The sequence below is a fragment of the Eupeodes corollae genome, chromosome 1, assembly GCF_945859685.1.
Source record: "Eupeodes corollae chromosome 1, idEupCoro1.1, whole genome shotgun sequence".
Lineage (NCBI taxonomy): Eukaryota > Metazoa > Arthropoda > Insecta > Diptera > Syrphidae > Eupeodes > Eupeodes corollae.
In genome coordinates this window covers 179,392,134-179,420,107 of record NC_079147.1, presented here as the reverse complement: position 1 = coordinate 179,420,107, position 27,974 = coordinate 179,392,134, and the positions used below count along the sequence as shown (strand labels likewise).

General features: G+C 33.5%; 1 protein-coding gene across 1 annotated transcript in view; it reads right to left on the bottom strand.

Annotated features, from left to right (window-relative positions):
• The window catches only part of LOC129947435 (uncharacterized), a 113,615-nt gene that overhangs the window by 8,185 nt on the left and 77,456 nt on the right, over nt 1-27,974 (bottom strand). The window contains exons 4-5 of the mRNA XM_056057992.1: nt 11,536-12,012; nt 11,385-11,483 (exon numbers count right to left, since the gene is read on the bottom strand). Of these exons, the coding sequence (XP_055913967.1) occupies nt 11,385-11,483; nt 11,536-12,012 (576 nt within the window). The remainder of the gene's footprint in view (nt 1-11,384; nt 11,484-11,535; nt 12,013-27,974) is intronic.

Sequence of the window (27,974 nt, the reverse complement as noted above, 5' to 3'; positions counted from 1 at the left end):
AAATATGTAATTTTAATATTTGCCACCACGGTTGTGTTCCAACGTTTGATTCAATTAGGACGTTGGTATTTGAGACATGGAACTGTGCGATTAGGTCATCTAACAGTAAATACTCCAAAAAATTTTGAAAGAGTGCGTCGAGCAGCTCTCATTGATCGGCTATACGTTACGCTCAGGACCTATGGATGTCAATCCGCTCATTTTTATCATTCAGTATTATTTTTTTTTTTTTTTTTTTTTTTATTGGGTGGAGCGACAGTCCGTTGAGAACCAAGGCCTAGTGACTTACAACTCTCAACCATTTCTGTGTGCGAGTAGTGTTGTCAGGAATGGAGGGGACCTACAGTTTATATGCCGACTCCGAACGGCTAATTTTGAGAAAGCACTTTTTCATGACAATAGTTATCTTGGAGAATTTGTCAATTCCTCGCAAGAGGCAGTACCCGTGAAAAGACTTTAGATGGCATAGGCAGGGATCGAACCCAAGACCTCTAGCATGACAGTCCAACGCACTAACCATCATGCCACGGGTACCATTCAGTATTATACCGAGTGTAATTTTTCAAATGTTGCAAAAACTCATCGATATATTTGATTACTCACATAAAGCTTCCCCCATGAGTGAAAGAAGGTAATTATCGTCAAAGGGAGATCTAACAAAGTGTGAAAACTAGAGAGGAATTTGCGTTCTACCTGACCATCCTTTCAAATAAATATTTTCTCGCAACCGGTGGAAAAAGTTGAGAGCTTTTAGTACCTTCGAAGTATCGTCTCTATTGAACAACCTAAGAATTTTCTGGCCAAACCGTATATCAAATAAGGGTCCTCCCTAGAAGGACAATTCAGGAACCTATAGAATCTATAATACGAAGTCGCAAGTGGCAATGGATTGGACATACGCTTGGAAAAGGTAAGGACTGCATTGCTTGCAAGAAGAGCTGAACGACCGAGAAGCACATGGCGCAGAACAGTCGAGGCGAATGGTAGTTTGTTTAAAACGTTCGTGGACAAATCATGATCTCTGTTAGTCGCGTCATACGGAGTCCAGAGTATGAGGCAGACTTACTCCTTCTTCTTAAAGTTAAAGACATTACTACTTGGTTTATGCAGGATACCGCACCATAAAACACAGCCCCTATTCATAAATCATATTATCAGCCATTTTGGCTGAATTTTTGAATTCAAATGAGGACTACGTGTCTTGCAATGTTGGATATTTTATTGAAGATGCTTTTGATGTTGTTGATTTTTTTTATATTCCGTTTTAAAATCAATCAAAACACATTTGCCATTTTGTTTGTTTATAGACTACATATGTTGAACTTTATTGTTTTGGAAGAATGTTCAATCTTTTTGGAAAGTAAAGAATCAGAAAATATTTTGACTATAGAAGACTTAAATATAGATATTTTAGAAAACAGTAAGCAAGTAGGATCCTACTTTGACCTATTAGCCTCCTATGGTCTTGTTTCTTTTGGTAAGAGAGGTTAGCAGACCAAAATCCAGTAAATGTCTTGATCATACTTTTGATAGCTTTGCTTATTTTTTGAGTGTAAAATAATAAATTTAAACAAGGTAAAGGTTACGTTAAAGTTGATTGCCAAATTTCTAACAGAACCATGATTGCAAATGATTTTCAAATACCCAGACGAACTTTCCCAAAGGCTTAGTTTGGTGTTTGAACCTATCTTCAATTATTGTTTGAAAAATGTCGCTTATTTCTTAAACTACGTCTTGGCACACTTTTTTAATATTTAAAAATATTTTTGGTGATGTATTTTCAATTGCCCTTAAATGGGTTAATTTCGTTGCTTTTTTCAAAAAAGGTGTTACAAGAGATTTATTGAGTTATAGGCCGATTTCACTAACATCTATAGTATTTGATAAAACCTTTTAAAAATAGAGTGGTAAGTTTATTTGAAAAAAAGAAATACAGTTTTTAAATGCTTTTGGTTTCCAAAGAAAAAGTTCAACTGAGGTTGCTTTGTTGTGTTTCTGCCCTCAAATATTTGCAAACTGCTTTATTTATTGATATTTCAAAAGCACTTGATACCAAAGATCACAAAATAAGTCTTAGTTAGATTGAAAATGTAGGGTCTTAAGGTTTTATTTGTGACTGGTTTTCATCATACTTGAAACACAGAAAACAAAGATTGAAATTCGAAGCGGTAATAATTGATTTAAAGTCAATCGTCTTAAATTATTCCTTTGAAGATATAGAAATCTCGATTTCAGAATCATTTCAAATTCTCAAATTGTATGATGTAGCTTCATGTTGCAATTATAACAAGCTGCCACACTCTCCCAAAGCTCTTAGTTCAAATTGTGTACATTCTTTAAAAAAAATGCCGAAGTTACAATTTTCTTACCCACTTTGTCTCTTAAACTTAATGCATTCAAATTAAATTAGGAAAAAGTTGAAAGTATTCAGCATCAGCCTAAGACATTTTTAAAGTCTCGTCACCAAATAACAAAAAAAAACACATACAAACTCAATTTACACCCAAAACATAACTAACACATCAAATGTGCAATCATTTATGACAGCTTAATTAAATGCATTTGATTTTCTGACATTGACAGAAAATAAAAAATTGTTCATTTATAACAAAATCAATTTATGACGAACAGACAAAAAATAAATTCCAACTGGATTCAACCATAAAATATCATGAAATCACCCCTCTCTCTCTCTCTCTCTGTCAGAAGGTATCTTTAAAGGAGTATGACAAATGAACTAGAAAATCATTTCAATTTTCCAAAAATCTATATCAACTCGTTTTAAATTGATTGACATTTTGATAGAATTTTAACAGCTATATCAGAACACAGCATAACAGAGCAGAGAGAGAGAGAAAAAGGGTGGTTTGATTTGAATTTACTTGGGTTCAAATCTGGGAAAGGGTGATTTTGTTCAATGTCCTGTCAAATGCAAAATGCACATTTATATTATTTAATAATAATTTTGAAATTAACTTAACATTCTGACAAAATTTCTCTCATATTTGTGGAGCGCATTAAACATCGTACAGCCCTTTTGGCATTCTTCATAGAACATATACAACTCACATATAGAGGGCGCTAGAATAGCATTCCCGTTTGCATCATTTTGTGCATAGAGAAACAAGACTCTTGGCATGCAAAGTCTTTAGAGGTAGGTGGTACTCTTGTATTATAGAAGGGTATAATATTCATGACACCTTTGTGGGATATTATTAACGTCGTCGCCATTTACGTTAAATGCATAAAAGCAGCAAGGATTGGTCTATTTCGGAGGATTCCCAGAACAATTAGGTGTACGAAAATGTATAGAAGACATCACAGAGACAAACCATAACTCGGAGGAACGTCGACGGTGACGTATCCCTCTGCTCTGTACCAGACATCGCCAGGAATGAACACATGATGTATTTAAATCTTAAAATAATCCCAAAAGGATATTTTCTCTTCTTCATATTATGCATGCGAAGGTGGGGGGAATGAATCTAACGTCAGACAAAAGACCTCCATATTTGTCTAGGTTCTATTATACAGATGCTTGAATGTTTGAAAAAGCATCATGTTAAAGCTGTCAGGATTCGTCCTTTTTTCTTGTGGAGAAAATAGATGCGGAATTCATATTATGCGATTACCAGGAGATGCAGGCGAATAGCTATCGAGATATCGTATAATTCTATTATTCTCTAAAGTCCTTGAATAATCGGACCCCGAGCACTTCACAGTCAGTGGAGGTTTAGGAATGTATGTATACTAAGAGGAGCTCCAAAAATGGATGAAATAGCTTTGCCAATAAAACAAAACGGTTTTATGGATGACTATATAGATGTAGTATCCGTTGCTTATCCGGTTTGTCGCTGACCGACCGGTTAAAATGCTTCAAAGGATAACCAATTCGATGGTGATGATTACTATACGACATGTGGCTGTGTGGGTGAAGAACAGTGGAACACAATAGTTCCAATGTTGAAACTGAAAGGATCAAAAACAAACTTAGGCAATTACAACTTTATCTGGTGCGTTATTGAAATATTGAAGGGACCTCATATTATATGCTGATTTCAGGAACCTTAACTGAGAAGCACTTTTTATATGAAGATTTGCTCTTTAAGAATATGGGAGCTCTTTAGTGACCTCTAATATAATGATACAATTATAAAGAATGTTATCGGGAAGGATGGGAAGGACTCGGGTAGGCTCATGTTTTAACTTCCCTGACTTAAAAGCTTGATATCACTGAGCAAAGTATAAGCTCTACAATTGCAGTAATAACAGGACACTGCCTTATAGGAAGGGCCTACACAAATGACTTCTGTTGAAGCTGCATGCATGGACGAGGAGGAAGAGGAAACAGTCCAACACCTTCTATGTACATGTCCAGCACTCTCCATTAAAAGGAATAACTTTCTCGGTAATCCCTTCTTGGATAACACCAGTGAACTGGCAACGATTGACACAAAACGTCTCTCTTACTTTATTAAAAGTACGAAATTGTTTGTTTAAGTTCATTACTCTCCCATGAGTAACCTCATTAGTGGTATCACAATAGACCCTTGAGGTCTGCGTGCGTCAATGACATCTGGACAGCCACTCTAACCTAACCTATCACAGCTAGAACTAAGGAAGAAATATATACATTTCAAGAACTTGATCTTGAAAAGCCCTTCTTTTCTATTTAAACATTTATAGATGTGTATATTTAACTCAGCTTACTTTCGAAGCAGATAAACTAGTGACTATTCTTAAAATTGTATTGAATTCATATAGAAAATTATTATAATTGGTCCGATTTGTTAAGTTGAAGTTTTTAACATTTCTTGACGTTTCAAGGTCTTTAGAATCTCAATCAAAGATTTTTAGAAAGATCTCAGCAATATCTGAAGAAACGGCAGAGATATCGACTTCAAATAAATTTTGGAAGTGGCATGATTCTAAATTGACATAATTGCTACACAAAATTCCACTAACTGTTTAGGGCATTAGAGAAGGAAGAACGAATTTAAAAGAAGTAAGTACACATTGGGTTTGAATTCATGAATATTGCAATGACTGGGAAAAACAGACTGTGTTAGGCATTTCTTATTCACGAAGTACGGCTAAAGAACGAATATCCGTACTTGACACTAGGACCGAGGTTGAGTTTGAGGTAAACTGATTGCTGAGTATTTCTAGGCTATAGATTATTACCGCTGAATAGTTTTAGGGGAAGAAAACAACAGAATATTTCTCTAAAGCAAAATCTGTTCGAAATTGGGTGTGACAAGAAAGTTTTAGACGGTTTGCAAGCGAGGCTTAATAAAGTTATAGAAGCACATTGGCGTTGACAACGACAGAAAATTTTGTAAGAAAAGATATTATCTAAGAAAACTATGTATGCTACAATATTTCTTATAAATGAAATAATTTTGATGTAAAAACTTTCATTTATTTAAAATACACAATTTTGTGTAGACTCTTTTTTTTATAAAGAAAATGGATGTTGGATATTTAAAAAATGTTGCTAAATCTTTCTGTCCTTAATAAAATAAAATTAGTTTTAAGCAAATATCTTAAATCGTTGCTATATTTTTGCTGCGGTTTTTTTGACACTTTGAAATCTTACCAGATGTCAAGCATCAATCAAGCTGTATATTTTCTAAGAAATTAGAGAACATAGAACCTTAAAACTTTTTATATCTGACACAGAATGTTGTTGTTAGTATTTTGTAAAACTTTTAGAAATTTCGATAGGAATTTATCAGTTTGGACCGCAAGCCTATTTTTGAATATTTTTTTGAATTAATATCGAAGCGAAACCTGCATCCCATCTTTTCATCTGTTCTTTTTTTTAAATTAAAAGTTTCATTATCAGAATTTTAGCACTCAAAAAAAGTCAAAATCAAAATTTAAAGAAGTTAAAAACTGCGTTTCTTATCATCGGATTTTTAAATTATTTCAACTTCACCATTTTTATCGCCCCACTGTGCCAAACTAACGTTTCTCCATTAGTCTTGTCACTTAAAATTTATGTCAATGGAGTTCGATTCGGTTCGAACAACAACAAAAAAAAAAACTGTTCTATGTGTCGAATCGATTCTCTTTGAAAATGTTAACAACAACAACGACTACGAATATCCTGATGGCACAACCAAGGTCCATAGCAATATTCACCTGATTTATTTATGCTTTTTTTGTTTTTAGTGAAGCAGTTTGTGTAGGACATCGTAGCGACAGACAGATGGCGCACAGTGGCATAGCATCATCAATAAATTTGTCTTTCATTTGTGCAAAACACGCTGGCTTTAGGTTGGGTGCTGTTCACACTCTTTGTGAATTATTTCGAGTTCAATGAATATCTTCGAACGCGTCAATTTTTGTCCAACAAACCTCCCTCTTTAATTTTGTTTTGCTTTTGTTTTTTTGAGTTTCAAAAGTCCTTCCAGTCAGCAGGACACATAAGAAGAATTTATTGCTTTTCAAATAAGAACAAGAACAAGAAGAGAAAAGTTGAATATAATTTATGTGCAAGAGATGAAAATGAATTTAAATAAATACAAAACTAAGCAAAAGAAGAAGGTAGCATTCAAGTTAACCTTCTTTCTTTTTGGGGGGTAGTTTATTAATGCCTCGTGAAGTCGTTGTCTTCTTCGTAAACTGTCACTGTCAGTGTTTTTTTTTTTGTTTTAAGAAACAATTTTCCTAAAAGGACCTTTAAAAAAAAGGTATTTTTCAAAAGGTGCTTATTTGCATAAAAAATAACAAGAACTTTAATCACATCTTCATCATTTTTGCTCTTAAAACTTCTCCGTCTCTCTCTCTCGCTATCACTTTCATTCTAAACTAAATACACTTTTGATTGATGTTACAATAAAGCCGTAGAGGTCGGCTTCATCAATCAAACAAGAGCCAATTGACTCAAACGGGCACAAAATGAAAACGCCTGAAAATTATGTACGTACATAAGTCTTCGTACCTATATTAAAGTGATTGAAGATGTGAAATAATAACGTACGTGTTCAAATACAACGAACCAAAATTGTATCAAGTGCGGACTTAATTCGAAAGAAAAAACACAAAAACAACAACAACTAAAAAATCAAACCAAAGGAAACCGAAACGAAACTAACTCAACCGCATCTCCTTACAAAAGCCTGCTGGCCATTGTAAGTTTTTTTTCCTTCTTTTTTGTGGAAAAAAGGAAAACGTTTTAAAAAGTCCTTGAGGGCTGTTTTCTTTATTTGTATTTAAGCGTATCACATCATCAGCAGAAATTTGCTTAGAGGCAAAATGAGAGGAAAACCTATTTGATCGGTGTTTTTTTTTGTAAGAAAATAAAAGAAACCAAAATGAGATGAGATGATTCATTGGACATTTGCTAAGGGGATGATAAGAATAGTATTCGGAGAGGCTGTGAGTGAGTGATGACTTCTTAGAAATAACATATTTTAATAATGTTTGTAATACTTCTAGATTTAAGAATATTTGTAAATATTTTGTAAATAACTTATAAAATATCAATAACAAGAAAGTTTAAATTCTATAAGTTATAAACGTTATCAGGGTTGTTATACTTAAGGCTCTTGAAATAACGAGTCCCAAACTGTGACAGTTACTAACAGTCATATTGTTGTAGCTTACTTACTAACTTACTTAAGGTGGCGCTACAATCCTATGTGAAGTAGAGCCTCACCCAACAAACTTCTAAATCTAACATGCTCCCTACTTGGATGTCTCAAGGTGCGCACTCCAACTTGAGTAAGATAACATTCCCCTTACGCGCTAACTGATCAACGGTCTTTCTCTACTGTGCCGTCTGTAGGAGTCGAATAGAAGACTTTCCGGGCCGAAATATTGGTTTATATGCACTTTGCGTGCCCCTGCCATCTCAGTCGTTAGACCTTCTATCTAAGTCTACGTCGCTGTAGAGCCCGTACAGCTTGTCAATCCATCTTCTCCTCCACTCACCTTCAATGCATACGGGACCGTAGATCACGCGAAGAACTTTTCTCTCGAAATGAACCAAGGTGCCTTCATTCGCTTTGTCAAGGTCCATGCTTCTGCACTGTGCAGCAGGACAGAACGGGGATGATTAGGGCCTTATATAGCAACATTTTGGTTGCTCGAATGTGGTCTCTATTGCTCGACCGCTTTCTAAGTCAAAGCATACGGCAGCGGGGTAGTAAGCAGGAATAATTCTTCGGAGACTAGGTAGAAAAAGTCATTAACTACTTCAAAATTACGTCTGCAGGTGGTGAAGTTTTGACAGAGTCGTCGGTTTGGTACATCTTTTTTGAACCGTTTATCCCATTTTTGCTTCCTTTGCCTGAATATTCACAAAAGCCCAATTAACAGCTCGGTGAGTTCTTCCAATTATGTGAATGTTATCAGCATTATGTCAGTAACTAAACAGGCTTTTGAAAGATAGTGCCTCTAGTGTTGACGTGGGAGCACTACACTATTCTTTGAAGGACGATGTTAAAGAAATCACATGACAGTACATCACCTTGCCTAAAGCCTACTCTGATATCGAATGATTCTGCTAAGTTGTTTCCAATCATTATGGAGTAGCGTGAATTCTCCATGGTCATCTTGTATAAACGGAGGAGTTTCTCAATGATGCCAAAACTAAACGTGGTTCTTTACAGCTCGTCCCTGTAGATGCTGTCATATGCGGCCTTGAAATCGATGAAAAGATGATGGGTTTCGATTTGGTGTTCTTGGGTTTTTCCAGGATCAGCCGCAATGTGAATATTTGGTCGACTGTGTACTTTCTTGGTCTAAAATCACACTGATAAGGACCTATCAGGTTGTTGACGACGGGCTTTAGACTTTCACATATGACTGCAGAGAAGAATTTGTAGGCGATGTTAAGTAGACTCATTGCTCTATAGTTCATGCAGTTTAGAGGGTCTCCTTTTCAGGATCGGGCAAAAAATACTGAGGTTTCATCATGGGGCATGCTTTCTTCTGACCATATCTTACAGATAAGTTGGTGCATGTAACTTGGCTGAATTTCCTTGCCGAAATTCCTCATCAAACCAGGGGTTCCTTTTGAAACCCAGCACGGCAAAGGCGGCTTCTCTGATTGGATCTTGGCAATGTTGCCACTGGTTTTCGATACATTGTATTGGCGTCACAGAACTTTGAGAGACGTTACTTGTAACTCGATTTGGCGATCTCTTGCGATTGTTGCCGTTTGACGTTGTGACGTGAGATTCCAGTTGTTGGAAATAATTTCTTCCCACCATATTTTACAAATAAGTTGGTGTATGATACAGGGGCTTTCTTACACTAAGGCTTCAGCTTAGATAAGTCACTCTTTATACTACGTCCAAAACGGTATTGTTGGCCTTGCGAGTCTTTAATATCAAATAGAAGTCTCAATTCTGCATGTGTCAGAGATGTCAATAGGTCCGGAGAACTGTATATTGCAGTAGTAAAAAGCTCTGAGTTAAGAATATAAGTTTTCAGTCCAAGATTCTGATAGTATAGATAGTATAATAACATAGTGAGGTAGATTTTTTTATTTTTTTGTAGACATTGTTAATCTTTTTTCGAATTCGCTTCACATTTTGATACTAAATTGAAAATTATAAGCTACTTTCACGTCGATTTAGCATTGTCTAATTAGGACGAAACGGGCTTTGAATTATGCCTGTGGCTGTTTGATTTCTACTCAAATTTAAGAATTATGATATGAACCATTTGCCCAAAATTGACCATTGACCATGAATAGATAGATAGATATTTTATTTCTTTCTTTAAAATATTATTTGGTTTGCTACCGCTCAGTTTACACATAGATTTGATATTAAAAATATATCTTTCTACTGAATAAGTTATTTTTACAACATTATAATTACAAAAAGAAAACATTTATATTTTGAAGGAAAATATGATAAAAACCTTCATTTAAGTAAAACAAACATTTCAGTAAGAAATAGATTGAATTTTAAAACACATAGGATACGTAGAGTAATAAAAAAGTTGAATTTTAATTGAATAAATATAAATAAATAAATAAGTTATTTAAACATATATATATATATAACATATAAATTAATAGTAAATAAATAAATAAACAAGCAAATTATTTTGCAACAAAATCTAAAAACCAAAAGCAGGTACTAACTTAATAATAATAATAAAAAAAAAAAAAATAAATAACACATAGTAAATAATAAATAACAAGTAATAAATAATAAATAGTAAATAGTAAATAACAAATAATAAATAACAAATAAAAAATAAATAACCATAAATAGTAAGTAATAAATAAATAAAAATAAATAAGCTCAGTAAATATAAATTAATGAATAACATATACAAATAATAAATAATAAATAACATATAACAAATAACAAATAATAAATAATCAATAATCAATGATAAATAATAAATAATAAATAACAAATAATAAATAATAAATAATAAATAATAAACAATAAATAGTAAGTAATAAGTAACAAAAATAAATAAATACATTTTTAAGTGTTTTTAAGTGTTTAATTGCACTACCAAAGGGTTGTCAGAAATATCACAGTTCATTAAGAAATTATCAGTTAATTTTCGAATTCTTGTGCAAATCAGTTGAACACCTGTTTGATTATGAAGATCATTAGTTGAATAATGCCAGGGTAGATTAAGCATCATTTTTACAATTTTGTTTTGACACACTTGGAGTTTTTTAATATGGGAGATTGCGTAATTACCCCACATCTGACATCCATACAACAACATTGCTTGAAACACAACCTTTTGTATAATTATCTTATTTTCAGTACTTAAATGCGATTTTCTATTTATAAGCGGGTACAGCATTTTAATTGCAATATTAACTTTTTTAATTATTTTACTTATATGTTCTTTAAAGATAAGCCGCTTGTCAAGGTTTATTCCTAGATAATGCACATTGGACTCCCATTTTATAGTAGCACCATTGACTTCCAGCTCATTACTGGGAAGAAATAATCGCTTTCTTTTTCTCGAGAAAAAGATTGATTTTATCTTTCCAGCATTTAATTTAATTTTCCATTTGTGATAATATCTCATTAAAATATGAAGTGCATTTTGAAGATAGGTCTCAATATTGAGACCAAACTCATGCGAAGAGAGTATGCAGGTGTCATCTGCATAAATCCCTGAATCACAATAAGGTAGCTGTGGAAAATCAGACGTGTACACATTATATAAGACAGGACCAAGAACTGAACCTTGAGGGACACCATACTGAATATTAACTAACACGGATTTACATTTATTAACGTACACTTGAAAACATCTTCCTGATAAAAAACTTTGAATTGTTTTTATGAGAAAACTTGGAATCGCGAATGTTTCTAATTTGTAAATAAGAGCATTATGCCAAACAGAGTCGAAAGCTTTTTCAATATCTAAAAGGACCATACCTGTAGATCTTCCTTCAGAACGATTATTTTTGATAATGTTACAAATCCTAAGGACTTGATGTGAAGTACTGTGGTGGCTCCTAAATCCAAACTGTTGGTCTGGAAAAATATGTTTTTCTTCAATTAATAAGTTGAGTTTTTTTTTTATTACTTTTTCGAACACTTTACTCAAACTACTAAGAAGACTGATTGGCCTATAGCTACTAGGATTTTCTCTGTCCTTACCAGCTTTCAATATTGGTATGACCTTCGCTATTTTCCAGGTTTCAAGAAAGTATTGATTCTTCAAACAGGCGTTGATAATAAACGTTAGATACTTTATTCCTGACTTGGGTAAATTTTTGAGGTATACATTTTTTATATTATCAAGTCCATCGGTTTTCTTTACTTGCAACTCTTTTATTATGGCGGAAACATCATCAACAGATACGTATTCATCTTGGGGTGTTTCTGTTATAGAAGATAAAATTCTATAAGAGGCAGCGTCTACCAAACTTATAGTATCTAGGTCACTTAGCTGTTGGGATACCTCATGGTTTTTTCTGAATTCTACAGCGAAAGCATTTGCCTTTTCACTATCAGTATAAAGGACCTCATTAGATATTTTAAGCGCAGGAATTATTCTTGTCTTATTTTTTATAATTTTAGCAATGTTCCAGAAAGGTTTATCATTTTTCTGTAACTGGCTGAGTGTTTGGTTCCATTGGGTATTTCGATTTTTTTGAACTTCCATAGAAATGAGTTTATTAAAAAACTTCAACTGATGGCGATGTACTGGCAAACGATATCGTTGCCACTGTCTTTTTTTTTTGCCCAAAATGATGTAGGGTTTAATACATGAAAAAATGAGCTTGGTTTACGTTTTTTGAAAGATAAATGTTTTATGCATAGATTATGATAAAGAGGTATCGAGTTCATTTGAAAACTCATTTAGTATGAAACTGAATTCCTAACAAGATTTCAAACGAAAAACAACAGCTATTGTCGAAACCCTGTAGATCTTAAAATACCAACTCACTTCCTCACTTCAGTTTTCAAAACTTTCAACGCCCACCATCAATAAGCCTGGGGTTTTTAATTGCTGTGTTATTGACACTTCCACTCCAATGATTTGCCTATAGTTTCAATATTCCAAACACGCATAACAATTGGCCCTGGTAAGCAAGAGGTCAATCATCCCCAAAGAGAACTGGGTGCGGCAGTCATTTAAACTAGAGTAAGGCATTCGACCCACTTAGACCCTATATTTTCACTTCTAAGACAACAGCATAGCTCTTATACGCTTAGGAAAGTGTTATTGTTTTTTTTTTCAATTCTATTTACATTACAAATTAAGTAATAATATTTCTCTCTTCCCCTTCTGCAGATTTAAACTGACGTCCTTCAAAATTATCAAATCGAATAATAAGGTAGGTACACAAATACATAATCAAACTTATTTTGTTTGCATTTCTATTAAGGAACATACACATATATTTAAATTACCCTTCCACCAAAGGCATGTAACATCCATATCAAAATTTTTCACTAAATCCTTATTTTATCCTTTATTTTGTATTTCTCCTTTTCAACCTTTTAGTATCCTAAAATACCAAACCTTTTTTGTTCTTTTTGTTTTCTTTTGTTCAAATTAAGATAAAAAAACAATATCCTAATACAATACATAGCTTGTTTTATACAAAAAAAGAAGGAAGATGGGAGGAAAATATGCGCTATTTTTGTGTGTTTCCCAAAAGATTCCATATAAATTCCCAGAACAAATTCCTTAAATTTGTATATGTTCGAGAACCGACGCAAGACGGACCAGTGAACCCCTTTTCACTGTGAAAAAATACTCCTTCTGCTAGTCGCCTTTTTATCGCCTCTTGTTTTTGACAAAAACAAATGACCCAGAAGCTTATCCCTTGTTTATAAGAAAAAATTGTTATTATTTTCCAAAAAATATGATAACAATCTTTAACCGTCACCTTTTTAGCTGTGGCGGAAATTCAATATACTTTCACCTTTTATTTTCATATTTATATATAAACTTATGTACTTTTTAGAAAAGGTATGAGGTACATTTTAACGAAAAAGGGTCGACAATTATTGATGAACAATTCATGGTTAGGATGATCTGTAATAAATGGTTTATGACAACCGCGTTGCCATCCTCAATCAAAAACTGAAACTTGACACCTAGTCATTTTTCAATTCTCTGGAAATGTTAGTAAAGTTCCAGTTTCGTATGCATGTTTTGAAGTTGAAAATGTCACTTACAAATGCAAACTTGATGGTTAATAAGACAGAGAACATTAATTTTGTCCACTTTGTTCATCTTGTCGTCTTTAAGGACAAAAGAACTGAAGACTTTTACTGATATAGTACTTAAGGGAAACACTTATAGCTTGCTTTTTAAATACAATTACTACATTTCCACAATATCATTTTTTTGTTGATTTTTTTTTTGAATAAGGATCTAATACTCTCCGATTGATTGTCTTCTCAAACCACTCGCAGGTATAAAGAGCCCCCTCTTATTAAGAAATGTGTTTTTTAAAAAGTAATAAAACTCATACAATTTTATGTTATGCCCAAGAATGTAGCTTTATTATAATAAGTATTCGAAAGTGTGTTTTAAAAATAATTTCGGGAAATTGGCCGAAGCAACTGGCTCGAATGAGTTTTAGCCAAGATGCCCCATTCCCCATTTGAAAAAGTGAATGGACACAGTTAAAACTATTTCACGCTTTGGTTGATGGACTCACTCGGGTCTTTTTTAATACTCAAGCCGTATCTGCTCGTGCTGATCCGAACCATAAATAATTTGAACAATTTCCAAACGTTTTTCAATAGTAAAATTATTCGTTTAAATTATGGACTACATTTAAAATTACACATCTTAAAAAAAACATCCTTTAAACTATGGAATACAAGTTTTATAGTTTTATAGAGCGAAATATATTTAAAATCTTCCAAAATATTTCAATATCACCAGTTCCGTATTAAAACAAAAAATGAAGGCATACATGTTTTAAATTGCCCAAAATGTCTACAAGTCTCAGAAAAAAGGATTTTTTTTTCGAAAATATTTCAATATAAATTTAAGTTTTTCGGGAATTTAAACTGTGTGTTAAGTTTTTTATAAACATTTTTTGATTAAAGCTTTAAAATTCTAGGATTTCAAACTTGACCAAAGTACGAGCAGTTTTTGTTTTAGAAAACAAACAAGAGCTAAAATCTCGGAGAAATCGAACTCATTTTTAACAAGTTTTCCACTTCAAATACGCCCTGCGAAACATCTTTGATCAACTTACCAAAACTTGGATTTATTATCTAGTCAAACCAGAATTCCAGACAACTTAGTTAGTACTCCAAAAAATTAAACAAAATCCGATATTTATAGAAGAAATCTACTTCAACAACCAATCAATATTTCAAGTCTTGTTTTAAACACAGTGGATGTCTCAATGGATTTAATTTTTGATACCATCAGAATATCAGCTGTCAGGAGTTCTCAAAATAGAGCAAATAACTATAAATCTTGTTGGTATGACGAAAAATGTAAGAGAAGTAGAAAAAAATCTTCCACGTTACTTAAAGTCTTTTGAAAAACAATAACTTGGCATCTAAGTCCCTATATCGTCAAGCAGAAGATCGTGTAGCCTCAAAAAACAACAATATCTAAAAAACATTGCGTTGAATCTCAAACATTGTTATGATTCTAGATCATTTTGGTTAAATGTACGTATTCTAGCTAGCCAAAATAATAAGTCAAAGGTCTCTGCTATCGATGTGAATACAATGGCTACTTATTCGAAACCACTTTTCACAGCAGACCCTATTCAAATGATCATAAGTTTTGAACAACCATTCACTTATATTGATGAGTTAGATACCCGGTTTTCGATGCTCGACCTAATATTGGCTTTAAAAAAAATAAAGAATAAAGGCTCCAGGTTAAGATGGCATACCGTTAGAGTTCTACAAAAATTCCAGCTCACAATTTTTTAGAACAAATTTTATTTTTAATAAACAAGATGTTTATAGATGAGGCAATTTTAAATAGCTTTCTATACTTTTCTTCATACATTTCTATGATCTTTAAAAAGAAAGACCCTAACCTACCGGAAAACTACAGAGGAATCTTTGTTCTCAACTCTCTGCGAAAATTATTCACTCAATCCCTGTACCTGAGGCTTGTTTCCTGGGTTGAAATCAATAATAAAATAAGTTGTTTCCAAGCTGGGTTCCCAACAAAACTCTTTACAATAGACCAAATTTTTACACTAACGAGTGTTGTTAGACGTTTTATCGATAAAAAAAAAGAATCTCTATGCATTTTTTGTAAATTTCAAAGCCGCCTTTTATACTATTAACACAAGTTTACTGCTTTTCAAAGTTACAAATGTAGGCTTGCTACAAAGTTCATAAGAATATATGAACAACTAATGTCAAATATAAGTTCAGTAGTAAAAATTGGTATGAGATTGTCAAATCAATTTAAATCTGAAACGGGAGTTCCACAGGGTTGCATTTTGAGTCCCTTGATTTTTTCCCTCTTCATCACTGATATTCAAGATCAAATTCTAGGTGGTGTTATTTTTGGAGATGTACTAATCAAGGTGCTTTTATATGCAGATAAACTTGTCATTCTAACCGATAATCCAGAGACTTTGCAGCTCCAGATTAACAAATTAAAACAATATTGCGATACTTGGGACCTTAAAACGAATTCTTCAAAGTTAAAGATAATGATTTTAAGATCTCAAAACGGCAGTAACAGGACTAATTGCAACTGGTACCTTGACGCCTCAAACATTGAAGAAGTGGCTAATTACAAATAACTCTTGGAGCTAATTATAAAGACAAAGTGAAGGTAGCAAAAGAAGCTATCAATTGTATCTGGTCAAACTTCTTCAAAAGTAGTATTGAAGTTTCTTTACACAAGGAATTAGAAGTAATCAAATAAGTCCAACATTTTTTAAAAGTAAGAATAGTCTGAAAGACTATTAGAGCATCAAACTACGCTATTTACATTGAATCTGGCCTTTACATATTTATAAACTTTACTCTCTCTAAACGTATTTATTTAATTCATATAATTTTCATTTTCAGCAAGCGGATTATAAGCCATGCATGTAAATCTTTTAAACTAATTCTGTTGAATAATTTTATATATATTTTTTTTTTTTTTTTATTAAGGTGCTCCAGAAATTTCTAAAGTGTTTGTTAATAGCTTTTAGCAATCTTATATTGATATTCACGTAAAAACGGATAAGAATTTCTGCCAATATATAGGAAACTATATGAACAGACTACCTTTAAGAATATTAAAATTACTTTAGCCAAAATTTTACAATACTTTTGCTTTACTAAACCTTTTGACCAACTTTCTCATGGTATCATCATGTTTAAGCTAAAGAAGTTTGGATTTTCTTCTCAATTTATAAAACGGATTTTTTCTTTTTTTTTCAAATCTGTCCTATCAAGTTTCACTTTAATCACTTTAACTTATCAAGTTAAATTCAGAATATTTGTCAAAAACACCTTAATAACCTTAATTATTTAAAATCAGGAATACCCAAGGGCAGTCATTTTGGACCACTATTCTTTATTTTAGCTATCTACATATGATGTATCGCTCTGTCTTCGATACAGTAACATTTTAAACAATCTTTTAATACAGCAGGGTAGTTTTGGTATTTGATGCAAAAAGAGTGGGCTGAATTTAAGCTCGATTACATGAAAATATACGACTTTTTCTAAAACTGTACTACTAGTTCAGTTAATGCCAATTATATTGCAGCACTCAATACATCGCTTTCAAAGGGTCAAAGGTCTAAGAGTTCTTTTTAATTCTAATATCGATTTCAATCCATTGTAAAGTGAACTCTACAAATTTTAAGATTTGTTAAAAGCTGCTGGTCTAGAGAAATTTAAGATTCTACTGTTAGGGTCCACCCTTAACTTGAGTACGGACTTTTTTGTGCATGTAATAAGGCTACCGTGATTTAATGTTTACAACCTTCTGTATCTTAATGAACATTTGATAAAGTTTCTTTAAATGCAGCCTCTTAAAAGAATGTTCATGTTGTCTTTGCCTATTAACTCTTAACTGGTTTAACTAATATACCTAATTTATTAAACTGTGCAAACTAAATCCTAAACGAAGCAGGCTTGTAAGATACTGCCAACTCGTGTGAATGGAATTATTGTAAATCTTTTATTGTATTCATCTTAAATATTTTATTCATTAAACTCACTTTTAATGCAAGGACTTTAATTTAATGCATAGACTTCAAGAGAATGACAAAACTCCAAAAGAATGCAATGGCTTGAAAAGATGTCCAAGACTTTTAAAGAATGCAAAGAATACATAAAGTCAAAGTAAAATGATTAGAAACAATTATTGCAATCTTTTTCAAATGATTGGTGATTTCACAATTTCGAGTGACAATCTCAAAACATGTAGTACGCATGGCATGATGGTTGGTGCGTTGGACTTTGAAGCTAGAGATCTTGGGTTCGATCCCTGCATTTTCCATCTAAAGTTTTTTCACGGGTACTGCCTCTTGCGAGGAATTGAAAAATTCTCAAAAAGTAATTCTTGTTATGAAAAAGTGCTTTCTCAAATTAGCCGTTCGGAGTCGGCATATAAACTGTAGGTCCCTTCTACCCTGCAATTAGTCGCACACAGGAATGGTTGAGAGTTGTAAGTCACTAGACCCTACGGACTGTTGCTGCAACGAATTTATTTTTTTAATCTCAAAACATTACAAATGTAATCTCTATTTTTAAGTCATACAAGATTGCTTTCTTAGGCAAACACCTTAGAGCGTACACAAAATGTACGAGGAGTTCTTGACAGGCGCAAAATTTTACTATTATAAACAAATTATTAATATTTTAACAGTAAAATTGTAAAATTTGACCCCATTTGAATTTATTACCAAAACTATGGAAACACTAGTTCCAACTCTGCCAAATGGAAAAATATTTCAACATGGTCGTCCATTAAATTCAACCGAATAACCTACCGAAGCCATCTAAAAGTTTGTGTCTATCGAATGCACTGAAACTGTAAAAATATGTTATAATCTAGGATAATGATAGCCCTTTAAAAAGAAAGGTTATTCATATTTTTAAAACTGTTTGAAATTCAATAACAAAGTTTTGGACTTCTCCTCGCAATAAAAAAGAAACACTATCCTGTGTTTTTGCACAAATTAAGTTCCAAGAAATTTTGCCTCAAGTGTTTCCCAATTCAAGGTAAATAAAGTTTTCTAAATAATACCTCGATGTCTTTGCTAAAGAGCTATACAAATACACACATATGCTTGCTCGTCTTAATAGAGTTTCTTAAAGTGCATATATAGTGATGTGATGGCATTTCCCCAAAAATAACATGAACTTTTAACAAAACTTTAACCATATATATTTATAGAGAAATACACTTTTCCCAAAGTCATACTCTCTGTACATTACACTCGTACACACACATTTATGTATGGACTGCATATTAAGCCATACATAAAACCCCACATCCACACAACGACATCCACCAGTTTTCCCGCTTTTTCAGTATAACTTAATTATGATGTGTATGCTATGCACGATCAAACTTCATCAAAATTTAGCGTAACCACTTAAAACGTCACTCAATTTTAACAACATATTCGACGTCCTATATATAGAGCATATACAGTTATGTATAAAGTGAGAGAAGATGAAAACTTTCTCTCTACAGCCCGAATAATATTAAACAACAACAAAAATCCTTCGTTGGGCGCCATTTAAGCGAAAAATAAAAAAAGCTATGTTACTGACAAGTGATGCATAATAACGTGATAAAAATATCAGAATTATAGTTTTTATAGAATGAAACAAAAAAAATACTTGTCATCAAGACAAACTAAAACTGCCATGACATTTAGAAGCACATTCGTTGCATACTTTCAAGCTTTTAATATTTTTTTTTTCATTTTCCTAAGAAGAAGATCAATTTCGAGAAGAAAACGAGGAAAAAAAAAGAAAACTAATTCTAAGGATTCAATAATTCATTTTTTCCCAACTTGTGGTGGTGGTATAATGGCAACAAATCATCATTATCCCTCCAACCGAGGAGGACCAACCAACGATATAGCAATAAATTGCCATCCTAGAGAACCATCCGAGAGAAAGAAGTCTGTTGAAACAGTTTGTATGGAAAAGTATTGACTTCCCAGGCAAATACTTGTGTGTGACTATATATCTTCCCCTAAGTCCCAGCTCATGGTTTTTCCAGTAGTTTTGCTTTGATTTGATTTCTTTTTTCCATTGCGTTTTCCTGATGCTTGTGGGAAGGGGAAAGGTGGGGGCGGTGAGCAGGTTTTATTCTTCTTGTGCACTCAATAGACATACAGATGTGTACAGGACATAGTTGAAAGCCATTTTACACGTTATGGTAATCAAACAAGAAGTCGTCGTAGTCATAATATCCTTATGTTGCTTGTAGTTGCCGTCTTTTGCAACCATTTGGGACTTTTTTTATTACAACTCTGTGACTGCCTTCCCTAGTAAAGTTCCTTTCATTTCTTCATTTTGATTTCTGACTCTCTTTCCCTCTCTTACTTATTTTAAGTCTTTCTGCTTCTCGTTTTCAATCAGCATCACACATCTCACGCGGTTATATCTATCTATTTCGATTAACCATTCCGCCCAGGTTGTTGATGATGGTTTAAAAAGGTGAAAGCTTGTCCAAAGATTTGAAACCTCCATAGTAAAAACAGGAGAGCACGAGCAGAGTTCGCGGAGCTCGATATAAAAAAGTCCACACAGAACTTAACCTGAGTTATTGGGAATGACATGAGCAATAAAGGAGAAGGATTTTTTCTGTGTCCATTTGCATTTTAAATACTGTATATCTTCGTATTCAATTTTTACGAATGTAAATAACTTAAAGTGGTCGCGTTGGCGGTGGTGGGTTTAAACCTCCAAAGTGAAAAAAAAACTCAAAGAAAAATCGTTGTTTCCTTTAAGGATTACATCCCTCATCACTCGGTTCGGTATAAGGGACCAGAGATCAACGACTGGAACTTGTTAATCAGAGGACTTATTACAATTTACATGATGAGATGAAATGTTGGAAGCCAATTTGTGAAATTTCGACAAGTAGTGACTCCTTGTCAACACAGAGGAAAGGACATGGTCCTCTGGCCCTATGGTTGTGATGTGATGGATCAGAATAAAATCAACGAAATCGAACGAGAACCAGAACCAAAAGCAAACGAACCTTACAAATCCAGCAACAACAACGACGAAATGAATGAAAACGCATTCAAGATTAAATAATTATTCGTCATTCAATTTATATGCAAATTTTCTCTTTTACTATAACTAGCTAGAATATACCTTCGTCTCTTTCTGTTTTTGCTACTTTGCTAAAGGTTGGGATTTTGAACGTTACATTCTTTTTTGGTCAAAAAGAATTTTCTGATTCAATTTAAATTGGATTTTCATCACTGTCATTGTGTGAGTTTGTGTGTGTGTGATTTCTTGTTAAATTAAATTGAACTATGGGATGGTTTTGAATACTGCTTTTCTAGAATGGACTTACAAAAAATGAGGTACACAGTGTTCACCTGTGAAAATAGTAAAATCCTCTTAAATCACCAAGAAGAACATTCAACTCTTGCAGGGATTATTATTTAACACAAAATTGAATGAAATACTTTTAAGGAACTGTTCTGAACTCTGGAAATAAATGGAAAGGGTTTGAAGATTTCGCGAAATGATTACACAATTTAGTTTCAGGCTAGAAAAGGAAGAAATTTGAGAAGAAGACCTCTGATTCAGACTTCGATTTTTATTCACACCTACAAATTTTAAAAGCGACATGGATATTTGAGAATAAATCAACCAACTTTATTGTCTTAAGTCATGTCCATACTTTGGAAAAAGTCGAAATTCCTGGAAAATATTCTGTCAAAATACTGTTTCTGTTGAGATTGGTTTATCCTACTGACACAACAACACGCATTTTGGAAAGTAAATACAAATGTTTGGGAATTTGCTCTCGAGGCAACTTGATTCAGAGGCATTCAAAAACGATCAAAGGAATTCAATGGTGGAAACAAAACGAACTCAATTTTAAGCTTGGGGATGTCAATTCATTGAACTTGAATGACAATTATCAGCAATTTTGAGAACTTAAATTTAACGAAATAACGATAGAGATATCAAAAATAAAGTAAACTAAATCTTCACCATATTTGATGAATTTCAAAAGAAAACTTGGACACAGAATTTCATCATAGGACCGTCATTCCAGAATTCTTCGGTTCAATCCCTGTCTGTGTCATCTAAAGTTTTATTACGGGTAACGCCTCTTGCGAGGAATTGATAAACATTTAAAAAGTAATTTTTATCAATAAAAGTGCAGTCTCAAATGAATTCGGCTTATAAACTGTACGTCTCCATCATCCCTGATATGTCACACCCAAGTTACTAGGCCTTTATCATGTTTGAGTGTCTTAAGTATCATGGCAAGATAACTTACATAACTTAAGCTTTTATATCTAAAGTAAAGGTGCGTATATTGCAACCCGAAATCATTAAAAGAAACCACAAGTTTTTGACAGCATCTGGCATCATGAAGAACGAATCAGGATTGGTCAAGATCTCAGCAGAAATCATACTTCAAGTGACCTGAATTGTATCTCATCATTTTTGAGATGAAAAAAGCAATTCTATGAGAAAAATCTATATATAGGAAAAGACTTTCGTAAAAGTCTAGAAATACGATTAAGGAAATATTATAAAAGAAATGCAACGAACTTCCACTATCAGACACGTAATTGCATTGAACTTGGAAAAAATTGAACAGTATTTTTGTTTCGGTGACTTCAAAGAAATATAGAAATTATTAATTGGATACAGGTCTCACTGATCTTTTATAAAGAATCCCAATCTTGTAGACCAAAGAATAGATACTGGAGACAATGTAAAAACGCCAAGTGATTGAACACACAAACAATCAATTATGGAAAGACTTGTACCAAGTTTAAAAGCCACAGTCGTATGTTTCGTTATCAAAAATTTAAGTGCTTCATTAATTAAGACCGAGAAAATAAACCTTAAGTGCAAAACAAAGAAGCTTAAAAGAAATTCGTTGAAATTAAACTTATTTCAAAGTTGATACTTCTCTAGTAAATCAGTTAAATAACATCTTTAAACCACATGTTTTCCTTCACTTTTCAATTGTATTGGTGTTTCGCAACTACTTATGCAAATAAACCAGAACCGTGGAATATGGAAAGACTACTTCTGCACACTGTATAACGGCAATGACGAACGGAATTCCCTTTTCAGGCAGGATGATTTATTGAATGTAGACGACAAAGCCAACAATACCGTCTTCCTAACCTAAAGGTTGCCGCTGGAGCAGATGGTTCGAATGTTGAGTGTTTCAAAGCAGCTGTTAATAATTTGGTTAGAAACATGTGGCAATTTATGTTTAAGATATGTTCGGATGAAAAGATGACCGATGAATAGCACCTCAGTATTGTTTGCCCGATACTGAAAAAACGAGACTCTCTAAACTGCACCAACGACAGAACAATCATTCTCCTTAACATCGCTTTCGAAATCTTCTCTCCCATAACATATGAACATCTAAAGCCATGGTTAGCAATCTGACAGGTTTTTATCAGTGTGGTTTTTGATCAGAAAAGTCCACAGTCAGCAAATTGTGGAAAAAAACCAAGAACTTCAAATCGACACCTACCATCTATCCTTCGATTTCAAGGCCACCTATGACAGCATCTACAAGGACGAACTGTATAGAGCCATGTCTACTTTTAGCATCCCTGCTAAACTCGTCCGTTTGTGGAGGATGATCATGGAGAATTGCGTTCTTCTATTAAGGCTAGAAAGAATTTAACAAAACCTTTCGATGTGCTTAAAAGAATAGTGCAAAACGCCCACGGAACACTAGAGGCACTATCTTTTAAAATTCTGTTCAATAATTCGCATATGCTGATGGTATTGACAATTTCGGAAGAAGTCAGCGTGATGTCAATGGAGGCTTTTGTGAGTATTGAGGCAGAAGCTACAAATATAGGTTAAGCGGTTAATGAAGCAAAACAAAGTACTTGCTGTCATGAAACAACACCAATGTCTCTGTCTAAACGTCACCACCGAAATACGTAACTTTGAGGTAGTTAGGGACTTTGTCTTACTAGGCTACCAGCGCTTAGATCAAAAGAAGAATCACTCTTTCTAACTGCTGCTTCCTTGGGCTAAGAAAATTGAGTAGTAAAGCCCTCTCTTGTGGGACCAAAGTGCTGCTCTATAAGAGCCTTATTATCCCCGTCCTGATATACGGTGCAGAAGTTCTTCGCTAGATCTAAAGTCTGGTATGCTTAAAAGGTGAGATGGAAGGACGAGCTTTACACCGTTGAAGACTTAGCCAGAAGGATAGGTCACGTAGAGCGCATGGAAAACAATGTCCCGGCCCGGAAAGTCTGCGAATCAACAACACAGAAGAGAAAGACCGCGGATGAGGTGGTGCGCACAAGTGCAAAGTAACCTTACTTAATCTAGATGGAAAAGTTTGTTGGGTGAGGCCACATGACTATAGCTCCACCTATAGTAAGTAAGGAAATATTCAATTGTATTCGTCTTCAATATGCGTTTATAAATATGGGGCATAGCTTCAGAAAAACAGTAAAATGCATCCAAAAAGCGCCTCTAAGAACAAAAGCCATACATACAAATCCATTATACAGAATCGATTTTGTGCTATATAAAGCATAAGGCGTCTGTGTCCAGCAAACTTTCAAAAGAGTCAAACAAAGTCTTGAACTAACTTTGTTGCTCTTTTTTATTCTTTGAAACTGTAGTTGGTTGGTTGGGGCCACTCTCATGGACCATGCACATCATCTTTGTTTTTAATTTTTATTTTGTTATCCTTATTATTTTTGTCGGGGAAACACTTGCAAACAAAGAAAGCACCAGCTGCAAAACAAAGCAAAAAGAAAAAGAAAAACTAAAACTTTGACTGGGGGGATATCAAACTATACGCCGGACAATACGAACAAAAGACGCATTAAAACGACTTTGTATATAGAAGATACACCGTTATATTCACATACAAAACAACAAAGAATCATTTACCGATCAATACTTGGATAGTTCTTTAACACAAAAGAACTATAAAATAAAGCAAAGAACGATGAATGCAACTTTATCAACAAAATAAAATAAAACCCATTGACGTGATTTTCTTCCATACTGTGAAGCCCCTCAGATGTTTTATACGCTGCTGCTGATGTCAGTTAAGGGTAGTTTTGAGGAAAATAAAAAACTGCAACTATGCCATTAAGACAAAACACTCACAACAACAGAAAGACATAAATAATAAGAATGTAGAAAATAGTTTGACCTTTAATTAGGTAGTTTTATTTTTTTTTTTTTCAAGTAAAAAGAAAAAAGGAAAATTTCACCTAACAATAAACTTTTATATAATGTCATTATATTGTCGTAGCACACTTCTCCACGTCCTCTTCTTTTGAACTAATCAAAAACTTTTTGTCTGCTTGTCTCTATTATGAAGGTAGTTGTATGCAATGCCTGAAAGGATTCTTCCCTATCATAACATAACCTTCTTTTCGTATTATTATCTAAATCACACATTCTTTGACCCATATCATATCCTTGGGGGAGAAAGGAAATGAGTTTCCCACACCCTTATGCCTAGCTTACCCTAAAAAATTATGACAGGAGTAATAAACATCTATTTTTATGGCTCATTCCCTTTTGGCCTTGGGAGCTATACTATCATCACCCACTCCACCTTGACTATGTTCGTGTAATTTGCCCAATGACTTGTCATCGCAAAAATAATTGCGGTAATTTAAGGTGGTGATTTCTTTTCATTTTCTTCTATTCTTTTTTTTTGATGACAAATTTACCTCTCGAGAGAGAACTGTCAAAATGATTTTGACAATTTGCTAAATAATATTTATGTATACACGGTCGGCCATTATTCCCCAAAGCAATATATTTATGATGTGCAAAAAAGTCAGAAATCAGCTTGTTCTTATTTGTCACAATCAACTATCAACATTCAACTAAATGTCAGTAAACAATACCCCATTAGTGTCAAAGTGACAGTTGATGTGATTTGATGATGGCGTCATCGGAATATGTACTACAATAATGGAGTTAAGTATAATGAAGTACCCTATACAACACATCACATTGACGCATTCATTTTTAGAGCAAGCAAAATTGTGGACTAGTAGTCACTCCTGGTCCTGAGTCCTGCTCCTGAGTTCTGAATGATAGCAAATTGAATTATTTGACGTATACACATGTTGACCATTGTGTGATAAGTTTATTGTTTAAGTGCGTGTGTTTTAACAATCTTTGCACTGACATTCAAGAGGGGATGTGAGTTTTGGGTTCGAGGGATTAATAAATCGAAAATCAGTCAGAATATACAGAGATGGACGTGAATTCTATTTTAGTCTGTCTGTCTGTCTATGTGTCAGCTGGAGTAGGTTTAGTCTACTATATGGTATTTTTAGACGAAATTTATCACATGTCAAATACAAATTCCAGACTTTTTATTTGCTTTGAGAAATAAATTAAAAAGGTAGGATTTTTATTATTAGAATTAACCTTGTTGGCTAATGGTGTCGTAAACTATCACATTTGGACAGAACCTTATTAGTCCAGTAAAATAAAGACTTCATCTCGGAATGAAAGATAGTAAGATGAAAATTCGTGTATGCCTTCCTTTAGGGGTTTAAACATAGGGTAAAAAAGTCTCAAGTCTGCTTCGAAAAACTTGAACCACCAAGATTACGAAAAGATAGAAGTCATTTAGTGCACTGAGTTCAGCGATTTTTAAGCTTTAATTAATAGAGACAAATCTAAGGTTAGAGGAAATGTAAAAGATTTTAAGAGGTTTTCTAATCTTTAAGAGTGGAGTAAAAAAATTGCACAAATAGAACTGAGTGCTCAAAAACACTATTTCGAGTAATTAATCTGAAACTATAATGAAAACATTTTTGTTACTGGCTTCAGCAATGTTTTGGAGCATTTAGCCCCATTATATTCTCCTTTCAAAATTTGCACAAACTATAGGGGTTATTACGATTCTCAAGATGTTAACATTTAAACATAGTCCGAGATTAGGAAAATTGGGAAGGATTTAAGAAGGGAGAAGGAAAAAGCATACCAGAATTGGGTAAAGAATTTAACATTGTCGATGTGCGGTTGAAGAAAGAATATCTATGCTTGACGGTGAATTGAGATGAAAAGTAAACTGATACGTTTTCCTGGAAGTGCAAGTATTACTATCGAACTGTTTGAACAAGGGGGCGGGAGGGGTGCAACTGGTTTTATGAAAACATCGGCAAAACAATGAAAGGCAAAAAACATTGTGGAGGTGTTAATGTTGCGGTCGGTTAAAGTTCTGTCCTAGCAGTTTCAGTGCTCTTAAAGTTGCTTCGGCAACTGTTCAAATATGAGAGTTATATACAAGTTTTGCAAGGAAAAATTCTTTGTAAATTACAGAAAAATCAGAAGGATTGAAAAATTGCTTGCACCATTTGCTAGCAGCATTTTTTGCAATATTGAAAATATTATCATTCAACAAGAGGTGATCTGTGATACACATACCGAGTACTGAAAGTTGATTAGTTTCCTGGATACAAGTGGCTTTGAGGGTGGGTAACGCTTAAACGATAGAAGACGGTATTGAGTTTTTGAAGCCTTAAATTCTTCAAGATTAATAATTCCAAATTAAGCAATGCTGTTCAAGTTCAACATCCGTTGAACAAGGATTCGCATTTGAATCACTAAGGGTATTGTCGACAGTGAAATAGTTTAAAGAAAATGGTGTGATGAATATAAGGAAGAGAGTCGAAGACAAAACGGAGCCCTAGAGGAAATCATTATTGATTTTATGATTTTCAGAATAGAAACCATTCCCTATAACTTGAATTGAATGGTTACAAAGGTCGTTTCTAATTCATTAAAAAGAGATCCATCAATACCAAAAGCACTCAATATAAGTGAGAGAGCTTGGTGTCAAATGCCTTTGAAATATCAATTCAACAAAACTATGTTAAGAAATGTTGCACTGTTCGATTATATAAACCATGAGATCACCGATGGACTTATTGCAACGGAACAATACTGCCTGTCATTAAGAAGTTTTAATTTTTCGAGATATTTCTTAAGCCGGACCCAAGTGCGTTAAAGGCGGAGGAGGATTCATCTTATTTAGGGACAAGCTTGATAAATATTTTTTTCTATCCACTCGGAAAAAGACCTGCAAAGACGAAAACTTATGGCTTGCTTTTGGCACCGCCTCTTTAGAAAAATAGGTTGGATACTATCTGGACCAGTGGATTTGTGAATGACAAATTCTTCTATTGTTATATGAATGTTTATCGAGATCTACTGTTGTTCTTTTTTTTTTACACATATTTAAGAACACCAAAATAAAATCATGTATAAGTCAACTTCAATCAAACTATTTCTTATTCCACGGGTAACCTTTTCTTTCTTGTTATTTCATTTGACTTAATGTAAAGAATTTTGTACAAAACTGTA